The sequence below is a fragment of the Struthio camelus genome, chromosome 2, assembly GCF_040807025.1.
Source record: "Struthio camelus isolate bStrCam1 chromosome 2, bStrCam1.hap1, whole genome shotgun sequence".
Taxonomy (NCBI): domain Eukaryota; kingdom Metazoa; phylum Chordata; class Aves; order Struthioniformes; family Struthionidae; genus Struthio; species Struthio camelus.
This window is the reverse complement of record NC_090943.1, coordinates 27,771,824-27,797,976: the sequence shown is the minus strand read 5'-3', so window position 1 is coordinate 27,797,976 and position 26,153 is coordinate 27,771,824. Positions and strand designations below refer to the sequence as shown.

General features: G+C 40.0%; 1 protein-coding gene across 4 annotated transcripts in view; it reads left to right on the top strand.

Annotated features, from left to right (window-relative positions):
- Nucleotides 1-20,620, top strand: part of CALCR (calcitonin receptor) — a 173,157-nt gene extending 152,537 nt beyond the window's left edge. For all 4 annotated transcript variants that reach the window (XM_068934848.1, XM_068934849.1, XM_068934850.1 and 1 more), the window contains exons 12-13: nucleotides 3,657-3,698; nucleotides 10,865-20,620. In XM_068934848.1, the coding sequence (XP_068790949.1) occupies nucleotides 3,657-3,698; nucleotides 10,865-11,086 (264 nt within the window). In that variant the 3' untranslated portion in view covers nucleotides 11,087-20,620. The remainder of the gene's footprint in view (nucleotides 1-3,656; nucleotides 3,699-10,864) is intronic.
- Nucleotides 20,621-26,153: the final 5,533 nt, after the last annotated feature.

The window sequence follows — 26,153 nt, the reverse complement described above, 5'->3', positions numbered from 1 at the left end:
ATCACTTCTGTATTTCCACAAAAGGCTGGCAGATCCCATGGTTGGCTACCTGTAAACTGGTAACTGCTACATCAGGTACTCATGGTTCTTCAAACATATCCTCAGAAAACTCCTATCTATCTGCCATGAGTCCTCATCACAATTTTAAAAAGGTTAGCTCATACTCTCCGCATGGTTACAGTCCTTAGTGTTCCCTCCACACTCATTTGGGTTTTGTGTTTGATTGTGAGCTCTTTGGATAAAGGATTTTGTTGTAGAACATGAGGTAGGGACCCTAAATGCACAGACATACTGACGTACCGCGGAGGCTGAGATAAAAAATTTACCTCCAACCTCATTCCAGAGGACCTCTCACTGATTTTACTGCTAAACAAAGCATTTTAATTTCAAAGGTAACTGGCCCAAATTCATGCGAATGACAGTGAAAACAATTTCCCAGGAAAGCAGAATAAATTTTATTCTGGTCACTTGTCATTTCAACATAGGTCCTCAGATTCGGTCAACCCAAGGAAGAGCAAGTGCTTGAGTGACACTCAGAAAGAAGATTAAAAATGAGCCTACTTTGACTTTTGCAAAGGAGAAGTCTCTGCAACCAAGGTGAACTGGCTGCATGATCCCTGGGCACATAAGAAGGCAGAAAGCACCCTCACACATCTTTTTTTCTCAATTTATCTTTTCTAATATATTACTATAGTCCTGCCAGGAGGCAAAAGGAGAAGAAAACATTTGTGCAAGGAATTTATGCTCAGGGTTGTGCCATTGACCCGCCCCCGTGGAGCCGCAGAAATGGGAGCCCCACGGCAACATGAGCAGGGGTCCCAGGGATGCAGTGCCAGCCCCCACATTTGTTGAGGAGCAGTGGGCACGGCCTGTCAGCCTGTTACTCTCCTTATGGCTGCAAGGGGGACACATTCAATATACAACACTTTATACCACAGTTTTTCCATGTCTTTGTTTTCCCCTCTTATTTTTTCAGCCTTTCAGGGGACATACTTGGGTTTTGAGCTAGTTTCTTCACTATGTTTCCTGCTTGTCCATCTTACATAGAGGGTTAATATATAAAAAGTGCAAATGTACATAAATGTATAAGGTTTAACTTTAAAAGAGGAAAACTCTTCCCTACTTGTAGATGAACGGAGTCGTTGTCATCATCTACAAAAAGAATTTTATTCTGTTGACATAATAGATATGTTCTGAGATAGAGTCAGGAGTAAAACTGGGACATTTCATGTTAATTTAGGAAAGAGAAAAGAAGGAAAATAGTGGAGTAGCATTTAATGTTGGAAGTGTAATAGGCAAGAAATAAAAAGGATAGCATGTAAATTGTCCCCTGTTTGCTCAAGTTCACATAGGAGGACTGTCTTCACTTGTGTGAGGAGTCTGCTAGAGACCTCCAGCATCACATGGAGATGGAAATTTCCGACTCACTGTAAAATGAGTTCAGGAATGATCACAAATTTCGGATGGCAGATCCCAGGGGGCTATGACTGTTGGGAGAAGAGCAGGGATATGTGTGTGGGGCAAACTGGAGAAAATAATTTCTGCAGCCAGCAGAGACATACAACATGCGTAGCCTCAAAAGAGTGAGGAACCTGATCTGTTCTCAACTCACTGCAAATCAGGAGTGTAACAAAAGAGAGATGGGGCATCACCATGTCTTCCTCTTCAGCATTGTTATCAGAAGTTGTCTGGAAAAAACACTCACTAAGGGAACAACACGCTGCAACAAAAGAAAGAAGTAGAGCAACTGCAGGATGTAACAGAGGACAGTAAATACATACAGGAACTTCAATTGTTCAGGTTCAAATTCTGCCTTAATGTGAACTCCAGTTCTCAAATTCTGCTAAATTCTCCAATTAAAGAATAGATTTATTTAAAAAGTTCCTCTACTTCTTTCTCTCTGTCTGGTGTCTTTTATGTCTGTCATGCCTCATGTGGATCACCCATTGGCAGGCTCTAATCCCAGAGGAGACCAAGGTCCATCTCATTTCCCATCGTGGCTGACCGTTGTCGTTATAAACACTTATATTTTAGCAAAAAGGTGAAACCCCTAATGTGACTGTGTACCATACGGTTCAACAGCAGATGTTTTGCAAAGCTCTGTGCAAATTGATGCAGTACACAGCAGCACACAGTGCTAAAGCATAAGCAATATAGGCCACAGTCATGTGCAACATTTTCTTCCCTTGCATAAATTTGGATGTAGGTGTCTCTGGTCTGTCAAAGTCTTGCTTTAGAGGCATAAGGTTTTGGGGAACTTTGTGATGTTTCTCAGAACAGGACTTGTGGATGAATTATTGCATATTGTGAAATGAGATTTGAGTTTTCTGAGAATATTCACGTTTTATTCCAAAATACAAAAAGAAGCCTTCTTTTTCTCATCCTGTCTATAGTTCCTCCTCCTCACACATGCTTTTCCATGTTCATATTTGAAATCATGTCAAATTACTTATTTGCATAAAAGAAAATTTTGGGGAGTAAAGTAATTACTGACATTCAGGTGGTTAGCACGTCTTCAAAGCAGCCTCTATGTGTCTCTAATATATAAGCATCTGGTAAAAAATAATTATCACTTACCGTAAGTTTGTGGCCCAAAATATACACTAAGAGTCCAAGATCTGTTTTACAAAGTGTTAGTTATAATTTAATTTGTAATTGGTTGAATGAGGATTTATAGAAAAGACACAGCTGTAACAGTCTTCAGAGCAGCCCTTGGGAATGCAAGCTATTGTATTGCAGTTTTTCCCTCAGTTTCACAAACTGCCATAAGTTTGGCTTATTATAAATATTTTAAGTAATTTTAAATGAGTGCATTTGGCTCCTAGTGTTGTTATGTAATGTTATTTTAATAAGAGCTAGTACTATTTAGAACACGGACAAGTTTAATTACATGACTCTGAATGGCAGGCTTTATGTAGCAGAATTTCTGTCTTATTAATTTTGTACTTCCTACTTCCTCGCCTCATGTTCCTGGCTTGGCCCTATTTAATCTTGCAAATGTAGTGAAATGTTATCTCAAGCACTGCTGCACTATTTAAATTAATTTTAAGCAGTTTAGGACCAAGGTATGATCTGCAGTCTCTCTTTTTCTTTCCTCCCTCCTTTCTCGGTTATTACTTTTTTCCTTTTTCAATTAATAATACCGCTTTTCACATCCACTTCATCCATCCCACTGCACTCCATGCAAGTTCTCTTATGCTAACGTACACTTCAATTCAAAGCCTTTCTGAGGCATTTGATTATCCTTGGCTACCTTTAACTGGGTAACTGCACCCTGACAAATGAGTGGCATCATCTGTGCTTCTATTCCTCTTCCCTCTCTTCAGCAAAATCCGTTGCAGTGGGGTATTCCACTATAAGATATCTACCTTAAATATCTCTTAATTTCCTTTCTGTAGCTCTCTTGGATAGAAACAGCTTTACAGCCAAGACAGATGATTAAGAAATGCTGGTAATACAAAAGAAAGTGTTAAACACAGTGAAAAGATAGAAATCAGTACAATAATGTAGCTGTGAACATGGGGGAGGTTAGAAGAAATAACTGAGATGGGGAGGAAGTGGACTAATTTTTTTTCTTATATCTCTCAAGTCTAAACTTCCAAACAGTACAATAACAATGACGCACTCTAAAACTCTTTTATTTTTCTTCCTCTTAGGGCTTGCTTGTTGCAACTATATTCTGCTTCTTCAATGGTGAGGTAAGCCTGTGAAATACAGCAAATTCAGATTTTTGATAAATAGTCACTTTGCTGTTCATTAATACAGAAAAGAAGCCTGTCCAGCTACAAATGTCAAAACAGCACAAAGTCATTTTTTTAGGCTATATATGCAAGCAGTACCGTGCATTTTTCAAAGCTCCATACAGAGCCTGACCTGAACTTCTCTGAGGGGGTAAATCAGGAGTGTTACTCTTACAAAGCATATCACACCAAGTGAGATACCAACAAGAGGTTCTCACCCCTACCCTCTGTGATTTCATCCAAAAGAGAGGTCAAGGTAAAGGAGAAAAACATTCTACTTCATCTCCTTTTCCTACTATTTAATTTCACCTCTAGCCCCAGAATAGCTGGATGAATGACCTGAAATGACTGCAGTATCCTGAAAGAAGTAGTAGGGCTCTTCGAGAGGGGGGCAGCCTGGAGAATCAGTATGCTGGGTTCAACCCCGGAGAGCTGAAAGAGAGGACGTCGCTAGTAGTGCTGTCAGATTATAGAAGCCTGAAGGAGTGCAATTACTTTCACTCCTTCGAGGATTAGCATTGGCCTTTTTAAGGTCAGGGTTTCTCAAGTAGTAATTGAGAAATAAAAGCCCTTGAATGAAAGATGGCTCCCATTCTCTTACAGCTGGATCAATATTTTATATGCCTACAACTTGTTTTAGGTCTACTTCACTACTTTTTTGTGATCTAATAAAAATAGCTGGTTAAAGCATGTCAAGAGCCATTTACGTTCTTACAGCAAGCCGTTTTCTGAAGATGGTTAGCAGGAAAATTGTTTTTCAGTACATCAGGAGTATTTGACTGCAGCAAAATGAAACGCTGCATATCTTAGAAAAGCTAGAAAGTACTTTAAAAAGTTAATTTTCAGTCCAGTGCCAATGAATTCGATACATATCTTCCTTTAATAGAGCAAGGTTTGTGATGCTAACACTCAGTGTGTCACCCTAAAGAGATATTCATGTTTGTATTTATCCCTGCATATTATCAGCAAGTAGCAAGTTCCCAGTAATGATGTGAGCACACTGATTTTTTTGTAGTGGCTTGAAGTGAGTTATCTTGTTCATAAGGTTCTACTTACAGATCTGCCATCTTTCAGGAGGACACAGTGCATTAAATTCTGGCACCACATCGTTACACATTTGCTTCTGGCTTGCTCACTGAGTAAATGTACAGAGGAATGCAATACTACAAAAGATTAGATGCCTCCCACGGTAATTCTGTACCATGGCTTCTCAGGGGACTTAAAAGAGAATAGCAAACCATGAGCACTTAGTGACCCCAAAACCTGAAATGAAATGATATCCTTAAGTATCACACTACAGTAGTTCACTCTCTGGTTCCTGAGACGGCTCCAATTAAGCAAGATTCCAGAGATCTACAACTCTCTATTCATACCACATTTCTGTCCCCAGGATCTGCAGGCTGCCACGCTTCTCCTTCTGCCTTACTCATCACTTACTGGCACAGTCCAACCTCCATACCCATGAAATATGGAGAGTAAAGGGTTCTGATTCTTCCTGGTAGGGAAGAATTGGCATGCGGAAAGAAGAAACCAGCCAGGAAATTTTTGAAACATTTTCTCTCCATAGAAATAACTGCATAGCAGTGTTTCTGCATGTCACTACTTCTCTCTAAATAATGTGTTGCCCCAAAATCCTAGTCCTGAACATTGCCTTCTTCCCTCTTTGTTCCCTTAGCATCATGTGAAAAATGTTATAGTTTAGTTTTTGCAAAGCATATTTGTTTAGTATTTTACAACTTCAGGGTAAAAGATCAATTCTTTTGTAATTCTCCAGCTATGATGAGAACATATGGATCTGTGCCTACATTAAAGGCTGGAGCAATGCTAAAAGTGAAAAAAGGCAGTAAAATATACACAGAAAACATAAAACTTCTTAAAGGCTGCTTGTTTTTTAGATGTGGTTCTGTAGATAGCCCAAATTCTGAAGCACTGTTGTCAGTGCTGCGGTGTCAGAAAAACGAATCCATCCTTACAACTCCACTAATATAAATTTCAAGGTACCCAGTAATGGTGTCAACATCATGGCTGACCACATGTAACAACTAACTGAAAACCAGATGCCAGGGTATGAATGAACCTGATTTTTTAACTAACCTATAGTGTGCTAGGCAGAAAAACAAAAGCCACATTCCAGAAATGAAACTGAGTCTAAAATAATACACAACTTTATTTTATTCCTTAAGTATTGGATTACACTTAATTTAGAATTCAGAAGGCTTAAGGAAATAGATCATATTCATATATGATTCTCAGATGTCCAGTCTCAGAGGCACTCTACACTTTGTGGACTTCTACATCAGATGGAGCTGCTGATAGAAAGTTGCAATAGCAGCTAGTGGCTCCATATACAGACTGAAGACGCACGGTCTAACTGCATACCCTGAATAACAGCAATAGTCGTCAGCACCTACTCACCTCTGAAAGTCTCTCTAACACATCTGGCAGCCCACAGGAGAGAGTTCCTCCCCTGTGAAAGACACTGACCTGGACATCTGCCTTTGATACTTGAATTGTCAATGTGGCATCACCTTAGAGGCCCACTGTGTTTACAGTCCTGGCTATCACAGACACACATCTGTAAAGGATAGGGCGCAAAATGAGGTAAAAAAATGAATCTGATATTGAAATGTGTCTTCCAGTTCTCTGCTGCATTCCCATAAGGAATCACATGGATGCCTTGAATACCACCAGGTAGCTACAAACTGCATGAATGATTAATGAGTCCCTCATAGCATGACTGATCAGAAATGTTCATCGGTGTTAAGCACTAGGAACAAACAGCTGCGGGGATTCAGATTTCCTAGTCATGCTGAGTGCAATTTTTGTTGGTGCTTGGCTGATTTTCAACATAACCCCAGCTTCCAAAATTTTTTATCTGCTGCAGACATGCAGATTGTCTAGCAGCCAGTGACAGAGCTGCTTAGAAACCCTCTCATTATTTCATTATAGGAAATTATATTCACCAGACAATAAGGGAAGCTTTTTTAGAACTTCCCATTAAGGTGGACAGAAACCCAAGATGACACCTCTATCATATGGACTCACGACAGTCTGGTGGTACTTGCATCAGCATTTTACCAATAAATGACAAGCATAATAACTTTCTATGTACTAGAGTAGCTTTGATGGCTGTGCTAGAAAAGTAAATGAAAGGATTATGACCCCTTTCTTCAAAGTGTCATTTATTCTTGCAGATGTACAAGTGGCAGCTATATAAGGCACCAAACCTAAAGGGTAGTAGAAACATGCTAACACCAAGATGACAGTAGGAACTCCTGAAGGGAGAGAAAGGGGCTGTGTCCATCCACCCATTATGTACTGATCTTTGGCTGCCCAAGAGAATTAAGCTAATTTCCCCTAGGAGCTTTGCTGAATGTAGTATGAATGGACATAGATCAAAGCCACAGTCCGGTCTTCAGTCATGGTGGCAAATTGTGCCAGCTGCTGTTTCCATCCATTGCCGGGGCATTGAGCATGGGGAAATGCAGTGTGGGGCAAGAAGATTAGTTTTCGTAACACAGGAGGCTTCATGTTCAGTGATGTACTTTTTATTACTGGAATATTTAGCTTCAAGGCTGAAACACATGAAGTTTATCCAGAACAAACAATGCTAAACTCAGTACCACCTGACAGTGTTTTACATTGGTGTTCGCAGCAAACTACCTCACCTACCTCACTTCAGTGCAACAACAAACCCATCTACAGAAAGAAATGTCAAAATACTGAATAAGAAGCTCTAACAATGTCTGCATTAGTGTAGAAAGACATATAAACAATGGCCTTTTTAGGACTCTTTAAATGATAGATCTTCCCAGGCATGTTCATATAAAATCTCAGAGTCAAGTAGCACTGTAGTTTCTCTGCCCAATACAAACAGCATTGCACAGATGATACAAGGTCTCTGCAATAGTCTGCTCACCAGACCATATTTCCAGTCCTGAGACTGCTTCTAGACTAGAAAGCTGGCCAACAAAATGGAAAGTCTGTTTGGAAAAAAACAGCCGTATGTCTCGTGTGCCAAAGAGGCATGAGAGTATAACAGAGAACAGAAAACACTTTAAAGTCTTGAAGAGCAGAGTAAACAAACTTAGGCTCTTCTTTTCTTTAAGCTTTATTTTCTTCCATCTGCCATCCCAGAGAACAGCATGGCAGCCACTGCCCGGCCCCTCCCGGTATCTTTTGCTGTTAATACATTCTGGTTTTGCATGTGATTTCCAGTAATGCTGCTTACACATTTAAAACACACACATTAACAGTTTTATGAATTATGATCATCTGAGGACCTTGGAGTTAGCACAGAAATATAGATTAACACATTGTTTTACTCAGCGTCAGCAGCTTGTATTATCCATTACCCTTTTGTGGTCAGATTCTTGTAAAGACCAGCAGCTCAGCGGAGAAGAAAAACAGTTGCTTTAACCTCGTGCTCTCACAATCCATGGAGCCTTTTAAACCTGACTATCTGCACTTCTAATCGTGGGCTGAACCGGAAGGGATATGCCTGTTCTCTCTCAAACAATGTATGTCACTCCCATCTGAGAACAGAGCCATGAGCTTCTCACTGCAGCTTTTACACAGCTCCACCATATGCCCATTCTCCCCTCTTCAGTTGCCCATGTTATCGCCAAACCTACGGTTGCCCGATGGCCCGTCAGACCACAGCTCGGCTGAGAGCAGAGAGCTCCTCTGGGGCTCATTGCCTCCACAGTGACCGCTCTCCCCACTTGAGAGCAACCGAAGCCTTCGCTAAGACCTGGGGGTCTATGCAGGGTGTAGAGAAAGAGTGGACTGGGAGGGGAACAGGAAGGCTACAAGAACATCTTCTTACCATCTTTACTAAAGACTCTGAGATTAATCTGAAAGGATGAATTCCTGTGAAATGCAAACACACTCAATACGAGCCTTAGGGACAGCAATGGCCAAAGGTGCTCCTGGTTAGAGACACTCATAGACCACTGTTGCAGCGTGTGAACACTGGCTCCTGGCAGGCAGAGCCAGTATGCAGACATCAGATTTCTGCGTTACCCTCGTTCTGTCAGGTCCAATAGGTTCCTGAACTGCTGCCCCAGAATGGTATTGGGGGAAATTCTCTGACTTAATCCTCGTGAAGATTGCTTATTCCAATCCCTCCCTATAGATTTTAGGATGACGAAGCTACAATATTCGTGTGGAACACTACCATGTCAAAAGCCAATTTTTAAGTGACTAAAATCCATATAGAATTTGCCTTATGCATAATGCTTCCCTATAATGTACTATAGCTGTCATTCCTTCGTTCAGTAATTCTTTCTCACTAATAAATTTTGGCAATGGTGTGATATGAAACATCCCCACATGCAGCAATTTCACTTTGAATCTCAGTATTATCATAGGAAGCTTTGTACATAGCCCTGTTCATTAAAGCTCCATTGTAACTATATGCCTTTTCTGTGCTTTCTATCTAATTAACCTATAATCAGCCATTTGATTTCTTTTCTTTATCTGTTAAGAAAAGGTGAATAGCAATACATTTCTCTAGATGAAAAGAATTCAAACTACATTGTCATGAGAAAAGATAGCAAAAAACAGCCAGAATTGGAAATTGAGCATGGATGTAATTTTCAGTGGGTTTTAAATGACTAGACTGGCAAATGACTGTCTACTCAAAAGAGCAGTCATACTGAAGTCAGTGCCACTACTTGCATGAGTAAGGATTTATAGCATCAGTCCTCATACCTTGGCTTGCTCCTTGGCTTGAAAATATAAAGCTGAAGCAACTAAAATATTCATTCTTGGCATGCTGCATAGCCCCACTGCACACTCAGTAAGCGTCTCAGATTTATAGCAATACCTTATGAAGCCTTGTCCTTATGTGACATGAAACAGCTTTCTTGCAGGCAGCTGTGGGTGGTGAGTGGATAGCATTTTATTATATACATATTAATAGAGTGATTAGAATTGTGGAGACATGAGAAATATTAAAGCCGTTCAAATTCTTCTACGCGAATCAAAGATACCGTTCTGCACAAAACTTAAGAGAGTGGCTGCTGAGCAAACTCTCTAAGCAAAAACACAACATCCGCCTCAGCAGGAGTCCTGTAACTCCAGGACACTCCTGCAAGTCCCAGTGCCTCACCTGCTTCTCCCTTCCTCTGGAGGAAATAATTTACAGCAGATTATTTTGGCAAGCTATTCATTTGGCAAATGTTCTTACATTTACTTGATTAGCATAGTTAAACTGAAGGAGTAGAGCCAGGGTTTGCCCACCCCCGGCTCATGTCTCAGCACTTCTTTTGGGAAGGAGCTAGCAGGTTCCAGGACACCTGAATGTGCAACTTGAGAAGGGGCTGTTATTCCCTGGCACTTCTCAATAGCTTGATTCATATCCTAGCTTCATATAAAACATCATGCTTAATGTAAATGTTAAATAAAAGACTTTTTCCCAGAAGATGAATGTCCAAAGGTTGAAATTCTTTGCTATGCAGAAGGCTATGACCAAGGCTAACTTTTTGCCAGCACAGAACTACCAAAACCTGTTCATAAATTACCAGAACACAATCCCTGTTCATCTGTACTAATCCTCCAACCCTTTCTCTGTACAAAAGTAGCCTTGGCAAGCTCAGAAAGTGTACTTATATTCTGCCATTCATGGCTAGTTTTAGTCAAGGTTAAGTTTCTTGAAGGCAGAGGTTCATAATGTGTCATTCCAGGGGCAAGACTCCAACTGCAGCATCAGTTGAGTTTTAATCCCCATCCCTCCCTCCTTCTCCCTCTTCCACAGCAGCATCCTACTGCATTCCTGTACAGTAATCTATCCCACATTTACCTCTTATAGGAATAGCTATCTCCCTATATATACCCTCTCTTTGCATGCATCAACAACTGCAAAAAATCTGATTGCTGCCATAGTTTAGACAGGAAGGGACCTAGGGTGGAGAGCTGAATAACTGCGCTACTCCTGCTTCAAGAGCTGGGGGAAAGGGGAAGGGAGAGAGAGATTGAACCTGATAGGTTTGGTCCTGGAGCTTACAACCAATGGCTTAGCAAAGCATAGGCCAGGTGTCACTGCAGCAAACAGAACTGGCTTAACTGCAGTTTTAGGAGTTACAGTTATGCCTCACCCTAACTATGCATTTCTTTAACAGGTACAAGGAGCTTTGAAAAGACAATGGGCACAGTATAAAACCCAGTGGGGACAAAGGCGCCGAGAGCACTGTTCCACACGATCTACCTCCTACACCGCAACATCAATCACAGAGGTCCCTGTTTACTTGTACCATCATGATTCCAACAACGAACAGTTAAATGGAAGATACATAGATGACTCTGAACTTGTTGCATTAAAATCTGGAGAGACATCTGCCTAGCTCAGCAGCAATTACCGCAAACTCATTGTTTCGCATTCTGCTTGTGAACGAAGTGGGGAGAAGGGTGGAGTGTGGAAATCCAGACCATCGCGGGAGAGGGCATGACCAGATGACAAGACACATTATATTCAAATCACATCAGCCTTTGCCAGGGACGGCGTAGAGAGAGTCTGATGCAGAGGTGGGAACAGCAATCCATCTGACCAGCTGCAGCAGGGGCTCAACATGGAACTGCTCACCAGGCTACGTAATTTTCACACTTCCTGGTACCCGCTATATGAAGTGACTATACGACAGTAATAACAGTGTCAGGTGGCCCATAGAAAATAGAAAAGAAAGAACCAGTACATGACATTTGCAAACTTTTTGCACTTTTTGCTTTAGGTACCTTTTTTCAACCCTAGATTTTGAACCGTCAACTCTAACAAGCCATAACCAGCTTGGAATCCTTTCCTTTTCCCTTTTTGACAAACCTGATGCCCTCTTAAAAATTTTTGCACTTTTTAAGACAAAAAGCGATCATTCTAAAGTATCCAAATCTTGATGATTTGGAAAGGATACCCAAAATAGTACCATCCCCTTAGCAGCTGCATAAAACAAATGAAGGTAAATTAGTAGTTGCATAACAAATTCTCAGTCATCATTACAGAAACATACTAATTCTTTAAACTGCCTCACAAAAGTCCTGAAGACATCTCAAAATAGCTTTTATTTAACATTTGATAATTCCTTAAGAGAAAAAGCTATCACTGTATTACTCTGCCCAGAAACTTCATCATTTATGCACAATTCTTTCACTCCAAATAAACAGTGAAATTTGTTTGGAAATGATGATTTTCTCTCATAGGCATTCTGAGGTGAATGCTAGATGAGTGCTTGCCTCTGATAAAATTATAGCCATGGCAGTAAATAATCCCAAGAAAGAAATAAGGAACTAATGTCACAGCACAAGAAACATGTATTTTTAGAACCCGGTTGCTGCTGTGACTCCCTGGTAGCTGAAGGTAACAACGTCATGTGTGAGTCTGTCATCAGGAAAACATGATGAATGTACAGTCTTGTCAGTAATAAGCACCTTTTATCACACATTCAAAGCATCATTAGTCTCTGTATGATTACCGAGCCAGAAATAGGGCCAGGGAGAAGCTGATTTGCAGTTAGAAGTTATAGTACTGGCCCTGCACAAGTTCTGCAGATCACTAAAGGAGTAGATGAATGACCCACATAAAGCTAAATGGTAAGAATCTGCAAGCAGAATGGCCAGTTCCAGGAGGTTTTGAATACCTGTCACTGCTAGAGTTTTGTTCCTAAAACTTTCAATGAGTGTAATGTCATTCTTTCCTGCATCTCTTTGAAAGACCTTTCCTACTGATCTCCCACTCTTTCGCCTTTGATTTAGACAAGCATGGGTTATTTCAAATGCTGACAATGTCAAGGTATGCATCACAGCCTTTACCTTTGAAGGAAGCTGGAAAGTTATCCATCCCCCTCTGTTTTCCCTACTAATCCACTTACATTTGACGCTTCAACCCCAGCCCAAACAGGGAAATATAGTGAGAGAAAGCAGTTGCAAGGGCCAGTTTTGGCACTTGATCATCTCAAATGCCTAGGTAGCAGCCCTCATCTTGGAGTTGTTAAAATGCCAGCCTATATAAGAGGAATAAGAGGAGAAGGAAGGAATAGGATACTTTTCTCTTAAGCTGCAATTCAACTAATGTGGGAATTTTTTCACAGCTGTAAACTTTTCTCTCTTTCCTTCACTTACCCACTGAGATTCCATTCACAATAATGTTTCTTCTTAGCATTGCATAACGTACTTAAAGTCCAAGTAGTCAGAATATTCTTAAATTCAGATCTTGTCAAATAGCAAAAAAGAAAAGAAAATCTGAAATAAAATGCTTGAGCTAAATTTAAACTTTAAAGATTAAAAATAGAGGCCATGATCCTGCTGGTTATGCTCTGCTGAAGAAGGGCTGAAGGGCAGATTTTATATTCCACAGCATAAAGTGCTAAAATAAATCCTACCATAAACCTTCAGATCCCATTAAAATTATCAGGCTACTGACTTAAATGTTGACTTAAATTGGTGTTAACCTGTGTTGGACAACTCTGTTCAGTGTTTAGGAACAACTTCTGCAATGCAGTTCAGTGTAGACCTTGAAAGCTGGAGACAGTTTCATCCTTAGTGATTTGGAACCAACTTTAAATGCTGTATTCAGCTAGGCTTAGTTTTTCCTTCACTGACACAGTTAAACCTTAAGCTTTACTGGTCATCAGTAAATTTTAAATGGAGGTCTGCTGTACATATCCACCTACATGAGTCATCATCTAACCAGAAAAGTCTCTTTGAGGAATGAGCTCATGAGGGAAAGGTGTAACCCAGCGTTAGCAGAGGGGACTGAATTCCCTCTGCAGGTACACAAGGCAATGCCCCACGATGAAGGCGTTTGCTCCGTTTGTGCTGCAGAGGCACATACCTCGCTGCTGCACATCACTGACGCTTTCTCCCCATTTTAGAGAGTGAGTTGCCAATGCTGCGACAATCGAACAAGAGAGCAGAGCAGGGGAACAAGAACTAACTGCCCACTGACGGTGCAATTCATAGCATGATCAACCTAGTGGAATATTTACAAGAAAACACAGTCCTGTGTACTCATTCAAGCCACATGTCTATTTTTCAGACTTCAAGGAATACGAAGGCAGTTATTTTTTCAGACAACAGTATTTTGCATACTGCTATTTCTATTTTTGCCAGTGAACAATGGGAAATGGACGATTTAGTAGCTAAAGACAACAAGGCAGCTTTACTATGAATGTTGTATTTCTGAATAATTTTGAGGCACGCTGTGCTTCCCAGGAGAGCTCCAGAAGAGCTTAATTTCTAAAGACACAAATGAGCTGATTGTAAAAGAAGTGTGCATAATACAGAATGTTTAATAATCATCATGTACATATAAGTATAGGTTGTTTTACAGTCTATTATGTTCATGTGGATGTACAAAATTGATATGCTTTGCCATTATAGTGGTTGCTTTCTTCATTTGCTAATTTTTTTTTTTAATCTGTTCAGGAGAACGTTCTGAAATGCTAAGTTTAGGAGCTTGGTTTGGGGATCTTGGTTTTAGCTTCATGTGACAGAAACAGTGCATGGTTATGGCAGTCTTTGTGGCAGCTTTGATTTCAGTGACGTGATAATGATACACAGCCACTAAAAAATTCACATGCTGAATTCACTGCTAGCATTGTCCTGGGGCTTTGCAGAAAAGGCTGCATTTTTACAGCTTGTTGGTAATTTCTAATCAAAATATTTTTCCAATGGAAAATGCTATTTTTCTTCATATCAAGATGGTTTGAAAAGTTGTCATTGCACACATGAGGTAAATTTAACTTCTGTGCTTTATAAATAGCACCATACACTAATGACAGCATTACTGAGAATGCTGATCTGACCTGAATAATTACAATGTCTTGGCATTAGAGAACGTTGTCTCTAACCCATATCACAAGAACAGCAGCTTCTTTGTTTCTGTTCCTTACAAATGCACAATTCAGGCATCACTGTACCAAAAGGCAGGAAGGAAACTGACACTTGGATCCATGGATTCAAGGAGTATTTTCAAAGGAAACAAACCTTACTTTAATCAATCAACTCTGTAGTATCTACACCAAACCCAACACATGAAAACGCAGTTTAGTGAACACTAGTTCTGGCAGAAGGGTTTGTGTTGCTTTGTTTGAACAACTAAATTTATCAGAAAGGCTCTGGTTGTTCATCTTTATGAAGTACAGAAATTCAGCACAGAAGAAAAGACTTGTTGTGGCATGGGGTGCTGAAATTAAGCCTTACTTTTTCATTTGATTTACTTAATAAATATGTTTTAGCTGAAATAAAACAGCAACAAAGGTAGAACAGACAATTTTCTCCATATTAAAATTCTTAGCAATAATGCTATCTTAATTCAAAGTCTGCCAGCGTTTCCATTACAAAATGCTCTTGTGTTTATAATATAGCAGCATAACTTTGTTTTGGGATAAAACCAACCACGCAAATGTGGTGAATTTCTATCTCCTTTTCCCGAAGCCTCCTCCATCTCTTGCCAATCTTAACAAACAAAATCCAGACGATTTTTTCAAAGATACAAAGCCTAAATACTAACAATATGAAGGTATCTGCATTTCTAGTGCTTTAATTCTAAATGTCAGATGTGTCTTCATGAAGCTAAGCATACATTATTTTTGATTATTTTGATTATATTTTTGATTATTGCTCAATAATAGGAGCATTTGTAACCTTAAACTTATTTGCACGGAAATAGTAATTGATCACAAGCCAATGAGGTTCTACCCAGCGTATGACCGTGCTCTGTCTGCCCTTCGGCAGCAAGGAGGATTGCACAGCAGACCGTTACACAGGGACCCTCAGCCAAACTGTGTGTGCTCTCTGCAACCACTGCTAGCCACACTAAAATCAATTTTGTAGCTAATGCTAATGGCAAACTGGGAATTTTGAGTTCCAGGGACAGGTGGGCTGTTGCAGTGTGCCACTGCTGTTGTCTCAGGAACGCAATACCCATTTGAGAGGGACTTGGCAAAATGAAGGCATGTGTCCTACACAGCAAATGACAGAGACCCTCAGCAAGAGAAAGTCAGACCTCAGGCTAAAAAATCATCCCCCGAGGAGGCACATGATCAGCTCCTTAGTCAATTATCTAGAGAAATTTAAGTTCCTGGACAACCCTGAGGTTAAGTATTGGCCCAGAGTTATGCTTTTTTGACAACTCTAGTTCTTTAGCAGAGGTGGTAATTAAGGTACCTTTAAGGATTAATTTAAAAGCATTCCAGATGTTCCTGTGCAGCACCATAATTTGCAGGTACTTCCGGATGAATCCCAAATCCACATTTAAGTGCCCCTCCCGTTGAGTACTCAGACCGTCACTGAGAAAATAAAAAAAGTATTTCTCAGAGTTTAAAATAAAGATCAGTACGTTCCCCTCAGCCTAAAAAAGACCAGCTGTTTATAGATTTAATTATTTAAATTAAGTGATGAGAAGTTTATCATTATTGAAAATGTCACATTGCTGCAGAAAAAAAAAAATCATCAGGGTAAGCTGTGTAACTACAGTGTTGTACGTGAGACTCCTGCAGCTCCTTGTGGCAACGGTTAAGTCCTTGGCTGGGGTACTTAATTCAGGTTGACTGCTCTTCCTCTCAAAAGAGGGGGACAAAGCACAGCAGTGAGACCAGTCCAACGTCTAGAATACATGATTTGTAATGAAAAGGAGTGGAAGAACTGGAACGATTTAGTCCAAGAAAATCCCCCCAAAATGTATGGCAACCCTCTTCACAGATGGAAATAACAGTTATGAACCCTCATGTCAACAGTAAGGATAGAGCTATGAATCTCCCTAGCTTCAAGATTAGTGTTAGGGATGATTTCTGCCTATCTGCAGGGGGACCATACAGATGACCTGCAAAGCTCCTGTCAAGACTTTTTTTCTATGATTTCATGACAGCTGAGGTGGGCACTGTGGGGCAGGGAAGGTCTTTAATTCTCATTATATGTCACCTATGAGCAGAGAATCAACATTTGAGATTTTCTTCGTAATCCAATCGCAAGCTCTCTCAAGCCAATCTTTAAAAGAAAAAAAAGTCCATTTTAAAGGGTATCAGATAGCTACAAGAATTTTAAGAATCTGGTTCCCTTTCTCTCACTGCAAGTAAATATAACTTTAAGTAAGTGCAGCCGGTTGCAGTGCCATGACGTGTTAAATTTAGCAATGTGACTAGATGTAACCTCTCCATTACTAATCTCTGGTGCTCTTAGTTTGCATAAACACTTTCAAGAGCATGCAGCTCCTTCTTCCCTCCTCTGCCCTCATCATTTCTCTCCACCACAGCAATGCCCCTACAAGAAGTATTTGCTCTCCAATCTGTACATCCTATGCATTTTCTTGAGGAACATTTGTCCTTTACGGTTTGCACCTTCCAGTGACTTGTTCTTGATTCAGAATGTACTTGCCACGTTTCAGACTGGAAAGTGTGTATTTTAGTCCAAACCAGTTCATGAAATTGAGACATTTGGCTCGTGTTGTTTAAAAAAATATGTAAAAGGGACATAAATAGTTAAAACTAAATTAGGGATAAAATTTTGAGTACACAGATCAGTTATCTTTAGAAATAGAATAACATTCCCCATTCTGTTGAATGTAACAGGTGTTTGCCACCTAAAAGAACAACATCTGGAACCTCTTGAGAAGCTGAACATTAGATAGAAGGCACAAAAAGCCAAAGATCTTCTGAAAATTCTAGGTAGTATGCATATGCATTTACTATGATCTTATAAAAATTATATATGAAAGAACTCTTGTTCAGATGGAGAGTGACCCATAGTCCGGCCAAAATGCACCCAGCTTAAATCATGAGCGGGAGACACTGCGGGGCAGAGGAAGTTTATAGCCTTGGCTATATGCTAAAGCATATAGCATTTTCCCAGGGCATTTTCTGGGGCCCCTGTGCTGAGTGCAGGTCATCAGGGTCACCGTCTGCCCGCTCCTGCACCAGACAGATTCACAGCGGGAATAACGGGGCCGAGAGAAATTTGTTACACTGCATTCCCCTGCCTGGTACAGCAGCACGGAGCTGATGAAAGGGGCTAATAGAGAGTGGAGCAGAAATAATTTTTTTTCCAGCTTTAGATCTGATCTCCTACAGGTAACCTCATTTATGTCACCAGCATAAGAACTATTACTGTGAAAAACACTGACCTGAGATCAGACAGTTCCCTGGTATCAAAAACCTCTTAGTTCACAAAACCCTGCGTTATACAGCAGTAACTCCCACTGACTTCAGTGATGTACCTAAGGGCAGGATTTCTCTCTGCTTAATTTAGAGATAATCTAAATACCTAGCAACATTGAGAACACTTGGTAAAATATAGTTTCAGCTGAACATTTAACATAAAAGATCAAAATTCATCAGCATTATTCTACATATAGACTGTTTAAGGTAATAAGATGCTATTTTCCGTATTTCTCTGTTTTTTTGTAGTGAAATATCTGTGATCCCCATTTGCAGCATGCCTATGTGTGTTATATGTATTTGACAGACTTCACAAATTATATGACTATTAATATATGTATTTTTAATGTTATATTTATAGATAGAGACTAACAGTCGTTTTACACTGAGCGCTTGGCAAGTAACAACTGCTGGAATATCAAAAGAAAAAGAAAAAAAAAGATCCTCCCCAGGTCATGCTGTCTATATAGAAAAACCTACAAAGTGGTATTTTTTTTGGATTGTAATATCCTCCTTTATCTCCCAGTTATTACTTCAGTTTTGAACATACAAGGTCAACGTATCTCAGTGCACATGCACTAGCACATGCTTCTGAGAGGAAGGAGATGTGCCACTCTTCTCATGAACCACTGCAAGAGGATGACTTTCTCCCAGTGTCTGGGTGGGGGTGTGTGTGTGCGCACATGTGTATATTTTTAGCTAATAAGCACTACCTGAGTAAATATCATGATTAACGTTCCTTCTGAGAAGGGCCTGGCCGTGAAAGTTCTGTACAATTTAAAGAATCTGCAAAATAAGAAAAAGGTTATCATATCTCTGGTTTTAGAGAAACTATCACCTGTATAGACTTCCACAGGGGAGAACAGAGAGTAAATGCATGTGATGAGTGTAGCTCCATGAGCTGTGTGAGCGCACATCTTGTTTGTTGCAAATTATTGTGTGACAGGTCTGTCAAGTTCAGGCCCACGACAAATGAACAGGACATAGCTGAATAAAAGTTTTACTTATTGAATTATATTATACTACAGGCTCTTTATTTTATGAGCTCTTGCAACTATTTGACTCCCAAGGACGTAGCCATCATTCTCACAGTTGGCTAGCCAGCAACTGAAGGGAGGTGCCATTCTGGCATATGCTGTAGCTTTGAGCTGGCAACAATTCTTAGCGTTCACAAGAATTATGAGTATTTTCAACACAAAAAGTAGATACTGTCCATAATTCAGCCTTCATTTCTGAAAGGAGGGATTTTGCATTTTGTTCTTCTCATGCAAAATTTGTCCCTGCTGAAAGACTCTTTGGGAAGTCAGAATTAGGGATGTGGAAGGGTAACGGGTCAGAACAGATGCACCATCATCTACACCATTGTTACCTACGTGATGAAGTGTCTGTCGTGACTAGCCAGGTTTAGGAAAAAAGTCAGAAAAGGAGGAGAATGTTTCCCCTTTCTAGCTATGGGCCAGGTAGGATTAACGGTGTAACAGTTCTTCTTTATACAAGAGTACTGCAAACAAACGTCCTTGCTCTTCAGACACAAAGTTCACTTACATTACACTACATGAGCATTAAAAATCTCAAGCACAGAATGGTACATCAGTTGCTAACAATGCACTTACGCAAAATAAATGAATGCAATCAGGAAAACAAAATATTAAACTTATTTTGTGCTTATCACATACAATCTTTGTAAATTAGCAATAGACCTTCAGGAATCCAAACACATAAAAAACCTGCATACATTTTAAATGAATTCCTTATGCATATGAGGTTTTCTGTAATTTTTTTTTGAGTTTCATATCTAGATAAAATATTGCTCTGTGTTCATGACAGGAAAGTTTTATATAAGGAAGTTGTATTGGATTATGCTCAAAATACATGGTCCACGAAATTGAAAATGCTTGAAAATGCAGAAAGACCTTCTGTGTTGGTATTCTGAGGGACAGTCAATAAGCCACAAATTCATTATTTACGACTGATATAAACGAAAACACAATTTTAATTAATTATCCCTTTGTTTTCATATAAGCCAGGGAATTCCTATCTACTTTAACATTTACTGCTTGATGTATTTTTATGCCATAAAAAACCCTGATGATTTTCTATACTAGGAAATGTGTATTTCTGAATGCAAACTAATTGTCCTTTTGCATTGTGTGCTGTATATAAGCTAAAACTTGATGTAAATAATTCACCAATAGAGTATGTAGAAAATCTTTTTATCAAAGAAACGTTGACTGAAGATCTGAATGAAATCTTGACCTTACTGAAATCAAAAGGAACAGCTGCTGGAGTTCTGTGGAAACCAAGATTTCGCTCTTGACGGCTCCCATTTCACAGGCATTAATGACTAGCAACAGATTGGAGTGGAGATGCTTGGTGCTGTCCCGCACAACACCCACATCAGCCACAGACACCGTCAACAAGCAGGTGCTGCTGTCATTATCTTATGGCATCCACAAGAACTGCGGACATTGCACTGAGGGCAATATTTGAGGGAACAACACAAAAGTTAAACCTTGCTCTGACAAAATTTTCTATTGCAGAAGGTAGAGGAAGACATAGCACTGAAGGGGGCTCCAGCCCTCAGATCAGGAGGTGCCTGGCAAGATCCAGGCTGAGCTGGCGGCATTGAAATTGTGTCGGTCTTTAGCCCTTTCTTGTTTTAAGTGTTACCCGAAAGCGTTTTACCTGCCATTTCTTTGGGGTAGAACTGAGTGTTTGGGACACTCTGGCTTTGTGAGAGGCTTCTATTTTTGCAATAAAAGAAAAGTCTGATTCATTTTAAAACCTTTGGGATGTCTTCTTCTTTTAAGGCCCCAGTAAGGTTAAGATAGTGAGGTACAACTGAATACCAAACAGTTAGTGTTGCTCTTAAACAGTCAAATCAAGTTTTAACTCACCCCATCAAGATCTTTCCTAAAGTCTCTCAGACGCCCAACTATGACCTAGTAGCACAACAGCATTAAAAGTCGTAGAAGTATCTATGAAAAGTTAAGCAAGAACCTGTGGTTAAGACACTGGACTCCATGGACTCAACAGACCTAGGTTCAGGTCATGGCCCTGCCATAGACTTACTGTGTGCTCCTGAGAAAAATATTGCAAATGAAGCGCTAGCATCATTGATTCCACTGAAACTGCCATCAAAAGATTTAGGTTCCTGCACTCAGAATTTAGACTTTTCCCCTAAGCCCATTTTCATGAAGGACAGCTCCAACCAGTGAAATCATTTTATTCTAGATACATCCAAAACTGCCTATAAGTCCTGATCACACTCAGAAAATACGCTGTTTAAATGCTCTTGGATAGGTGATTATGCCATACTTGTGACAGTCGGCTCAGCATTTGCAGAATATGCCAAAGGTTCCAGAAAAGTCAGTGGGAAAAAGCCCTTCCTTCCTTCCTCCCTTCCCTCCTTCCTTTCTTCCCTCCTTCCTCCTTTCCTTCCCTCCTGCCTTCCTTCCCCTAAACCAAATATTCTAGAGAAGTTACATGTAGACTGACTAACCTGACTTCCTACTCTCTGACAGGAATTTTGTACCAAAAAATCTTCCCTCTTCCAATAGCTTTGTTAGCCTTGTGACTACAGATTTCCACCACTCCCCCCAGCTATTGAATATTTCAAAATATTTAAAATATTCTGAAGTATTAGAAGCAAAAAAGTTCAAAAATAGTTACTGAGAGAGCCCTGTTGATCTTAATGAACACTCTAGCATGCTGTTTTAGAGACTATGCACCTGCGCTCGCGCGCACACACACACACACACACACACACATATTAAAACATAGATATATAATACAAGATACGTAAATAGACGCTGCACCTATAGTCCCAGTCATCTGACTGGGACTCAAATGTCTTAACTTCAAGCCATGCCAGACAGGGAGGGGATCCAGCTCTTGTACTTTAATCAGCGCTCCAACAAATACTTTGCTGAAAGGCTGCTAATAGTCTGGGATGGGGCTGGTGCCAACAAAGGCCTGGCTAAGTTGCACATACATTTTTAGGTGCTTCATAGTTGAGAGATCTGAACCCTGCTCCCTGAATTAGTCACATCTGTGGTCTAAGTAAATAAAAACAGCGAACATATCAAGTGCATACTGTACGACCCACCTGAGCTACAGAAATCAGCTAGCATAGGAAGACCTTAGGAAAATAACCAGACCGATGTCCCAGAACGATCTGCCTTACTAAGAAACGTTCCACATTACATGAAGCAACACCAGTGATCGCTATACACAAATAACATTAAGCAATTATACATGCATGTGACACAGGAATGGTCAAAGTTATTCTAAGAATATTTTCATTTAGTCAAGAGACAAAACCTTTTAGTGGCAAGTGTTGAAAGTGATTGTATTTGCTATTCTGCTCAGTCAATTATTAAGCTGCTCACTGGAGGCTGGAGTGTTGCCACCGTGTCCTTTTCTTCAGTCAGGTTCCTTGAGCTGGCAAAAGTACCTCAGAGATAGGTAAACTCTTTTCTGACATCAAATACATCTCGCTCTTATTTAATGAAGTCTTCTGCATCTAAAAAGTGTCTGCAAAGAAAGAGGGAATAACTGTTCTTCGTGGCCTATGGAAAACGACAAGAATAACAGGGTCCCATTAACAGATTGCAATTAACTGAATTAGAAAGTCTTTCCCCTTCTGGAGAACCGATGGCCTCAGAGGCCTCAGAGCATCTAGTTTTGGAGGTTTTTTTAAGGACAGGTTAAATAAGTAAAGTCAGAACTGTTGGCGGTGGACCTAACCATCCTCTTTGGTAATATTATGGTAGCAAATAATTACTTGTTAACACTACCCCATTTTCAACAGAGAAACTCCCCTCTAAACCCCAAACACTTAGTCTGCTCTTGAAAGGCTACTTATTGTGTTCCCTGGTAGTAAAGCATTCAGAATATTGCCCATCAAAATGGAATTTGCCCCAACTATATGTTTCCATAATGTGCCTTGCAGTTCTGCTTGGACATATAGAATAATTCTGAGTATGGATACTGGTTACAAATAACAGCCAAAGATAATTGCTCCATTTCCAGATTGAAACCCACTCTTCTCCACCCAGGCTTCCAAACTGAAACCCACTCTACTCCACCCAGGCTTTTGTATACTTCTCCACTGTTTTCAGGTATCTTTCTGCCATTCTTCCATTCATGAGACATTAGTGACTCTCATAAGTGGTTCTTAAGCGTGAATGAATTTTGTAAAACCATAGACTACTAAAAAATTTTGCTCAAATGGATACCATGCCAATAGGTGAGAAATGGTTTATACTCAGACTGTTTGGCAGAGATACGCAGAATTTGCATTAAGTCTTTTACATGCTACAGTGACAAAGAAAGCTTAGTTCTAATTTCTTTAGAAAGTCTTTCCCCTTCTGGAGAACCGATGGCCTCAGAGGCTTCAGAGCATCTAGTTTTGGAGGTTTTTTTAAGGACAGGTTAAATAAGTAAAGTCAGACATTTTGGTACTATGAATTCTCTCATTTGAGGACTAGGTCTAGCTTAGAAAATAGTCCCACTGACCCTGGTGGGTCAAATATCAGCGCTCTTATGCCTCCATTTTCACAATGTCATGTGACACAGCATGAAAATGATTATCAGCATTATCTCAGTGTAAGTATTTCAAAAGCAAGACCCCCATCCTTAACAATACAGAAATAAGGGACTGAACAGAAGCAAGTCTAAGCTTAAAATAAGCCACCACAGACATAGCAGGATGGATTTCTATCAGATCCTTCTCCCTACTGTGACTACAGCTCTTGCCTTCTGCCCCCAAACAGCTATTTCAGTTCTTCTTGAAGCCTAAGCTGTTCCCTACCATGAAATCCTTGAAAATCATGAAAAATTCCTACTAGTTACGGCTGGAGAGCCCCCACCGTTTTACCTTTCTCACACATTAGCACATTCTACTTCTCATCCCAAGTGCTGTTTTGTGCTTCACTGGCAAAAAGCATAGCAGTAAAAGTCCTAGCGAATATTCATCAGCTTTCTTTGGTTTTGGACTTCAACTCCAACATTGGTGTATTAGCTGTTATTAATTCAGAATAGACAAGGACCAAGGGTAGTTTGCCTGCACATTTCTATTTTCTCAAAACCAAGCTGTGTTGGATATAATACTTTGGAAAATATATCTGAAATCAACAGAGGTTTGCAACTTTTATTGCATTTCAAAAAACATAGCTTATTGGATTCCTTGGGAAATGAGTTTGAGTAAATAGTAAAGCCAAGTTTCAGTGTGGTCAAATTAGAAGCAGCTGAAATATTAAGCCCTGATTTCCAAAATGGAAACTACAATAAACTGAATACAATGTTACAACTGGTACTAAGAAGTAACTGGGATTAAAGAGGAGCCATAATGGAGTACAGTGGTATAATACACATGTTCAGGTTCTATTTTTTGCAAGGAACTCAAAACACAAAAATCATACCAGAATCCAGCTTTGGATATATTTTCTTAAAGCATAATTTTTCATTGCTTCATGTACATCTCCATCTTTTAAAAAACTGGCGTTATCTTCTTAATTCAGTGCCACAACTGACTCTGTCAAAAGGTGGTTTGAAAGTGGCAGGATTTCCCAAGACCTCTTGAATGAATAGTGTCACCTCACTTCTCTGGCTCTTTGCCAATAGGATGTTCTTATTGGCATCATTTTTTTCTGATGCTGAAAGAAGTTATGGATTGTGGATGAATTGTCTTTTTCTGTTGACTCAGTTCTGGCTTCAGGTTGTCACAGCCCTCAGAGAAGTTTTTGGGGTTTTTTTTTTTGCCTTCCTTGGTGATTGTTCTGGTGTTATTTGATTCTGGGGCAAAAGGAGAAAGGCAAAACAGTTCCCTCATAGCCCAAACAATGCAGATTAAGAGTGATTACAATATGCCAAAAACAAACAGCTGGAGCCACATGTCAAATTCTCGTATGCTATGAGGAGTTTCTGCTGCCACCAGCTGGAGCTGTAGTTCGGAGAGTGACGCAAACACGCGTTCTTCTCTCCGAAGATGGCTTTCAAGCCTTTAATTACATCACCGCAAAACTAGAAAGAAACTTTCTACTACAGGCTCCTTTTTTAGCTATAAAATGTGTGCCATGGGGAAGTGCATGGTATGAGCAGTGGTGTGCCAATTTCTTTGTGTAACTTCCTTTCATGGGCTTGGCAGGGACTCTTAAAAGGAGCATCACTGCCACTTTACTACACGATATCGACACTTTCTTATCCATCCCAGACATAAACAATCTGCCTAAGCCTGAGAAAATCCCACTGAGCTAGTTGGTAAAAGAGAGATATTGAAGGTCACAGTTTGATTTTCTGACAATCTGACTGTAATTGCACATACAGGAATTAACACTTATTTGAATTTACTTACCTTTAAAAATATACAGGCTCCAAATGAAGCCTGTTTCTTGAAGGCAGCAGAGCCTTCAAATCCCACTTGCATCAGTGCTGTCTAGAGACAATTTAGCTGCATGAAAATGGTGCTGATAAAGTCTATGTTAATCCATTTTTATTTTGTTTAAGTCAGAAATATCTGTAAATAATCCAGAAAGCACTTTGATACATCCGGACTTCTTCAACAGTGTTATCCCTGCTGCCTCTCAACTTAACTGCAAGATTTCTGTTTTTTCTACTGATGATGTTAGAACAGGAAATTATGAAATTTATTTTACCCCTCCCAAAAATGACGATGACAACAGTCTTTATTGCTCTTCCTTATCCTTCAGATTCCATCTAGGAATTAAGGATATAGGATTAAGGGAATAAGAGTGTCTTTTATGATTATTTATTATTTAAATATATTCATTGCCAAGAGATCTGACACAGTGACTAGGAATATTGTTACCTGGGCACAGTAACTCAAAAGCAAGATGATAGTCTGCCCCCAAAAAAGAGCACACGTTCTGCTCCCAGCACCTGTGTTTTCACTCACTGTACTACAATACAGTGCTGAAACTACACAGGGCCATGGAGTGAGGGCGGGATGCCTGGGTATAGAGCACTTTGAGGAAAGAGCACTGGAAGTTCGGTCTGCAAAGTGCAGGAGTAATATAAGGCAAGAAATCTGACAGATTTCCTTACAGATATGTGTGTTTTTACATATAAATGTGTGTGTCTCTAATGCTCTGGACAAATGTCATCCAGGCCCCACGTATATTGTTCCCAACATGCATCCAAACAAATCTGAACATACAGTAACAAACGTCAGGGACCTGCCCTGTTTGGCGAACAGACCGAAGCAGGCAAAGCGGATTGGACCCACGTTAGGATGCTGTGCAGCCAA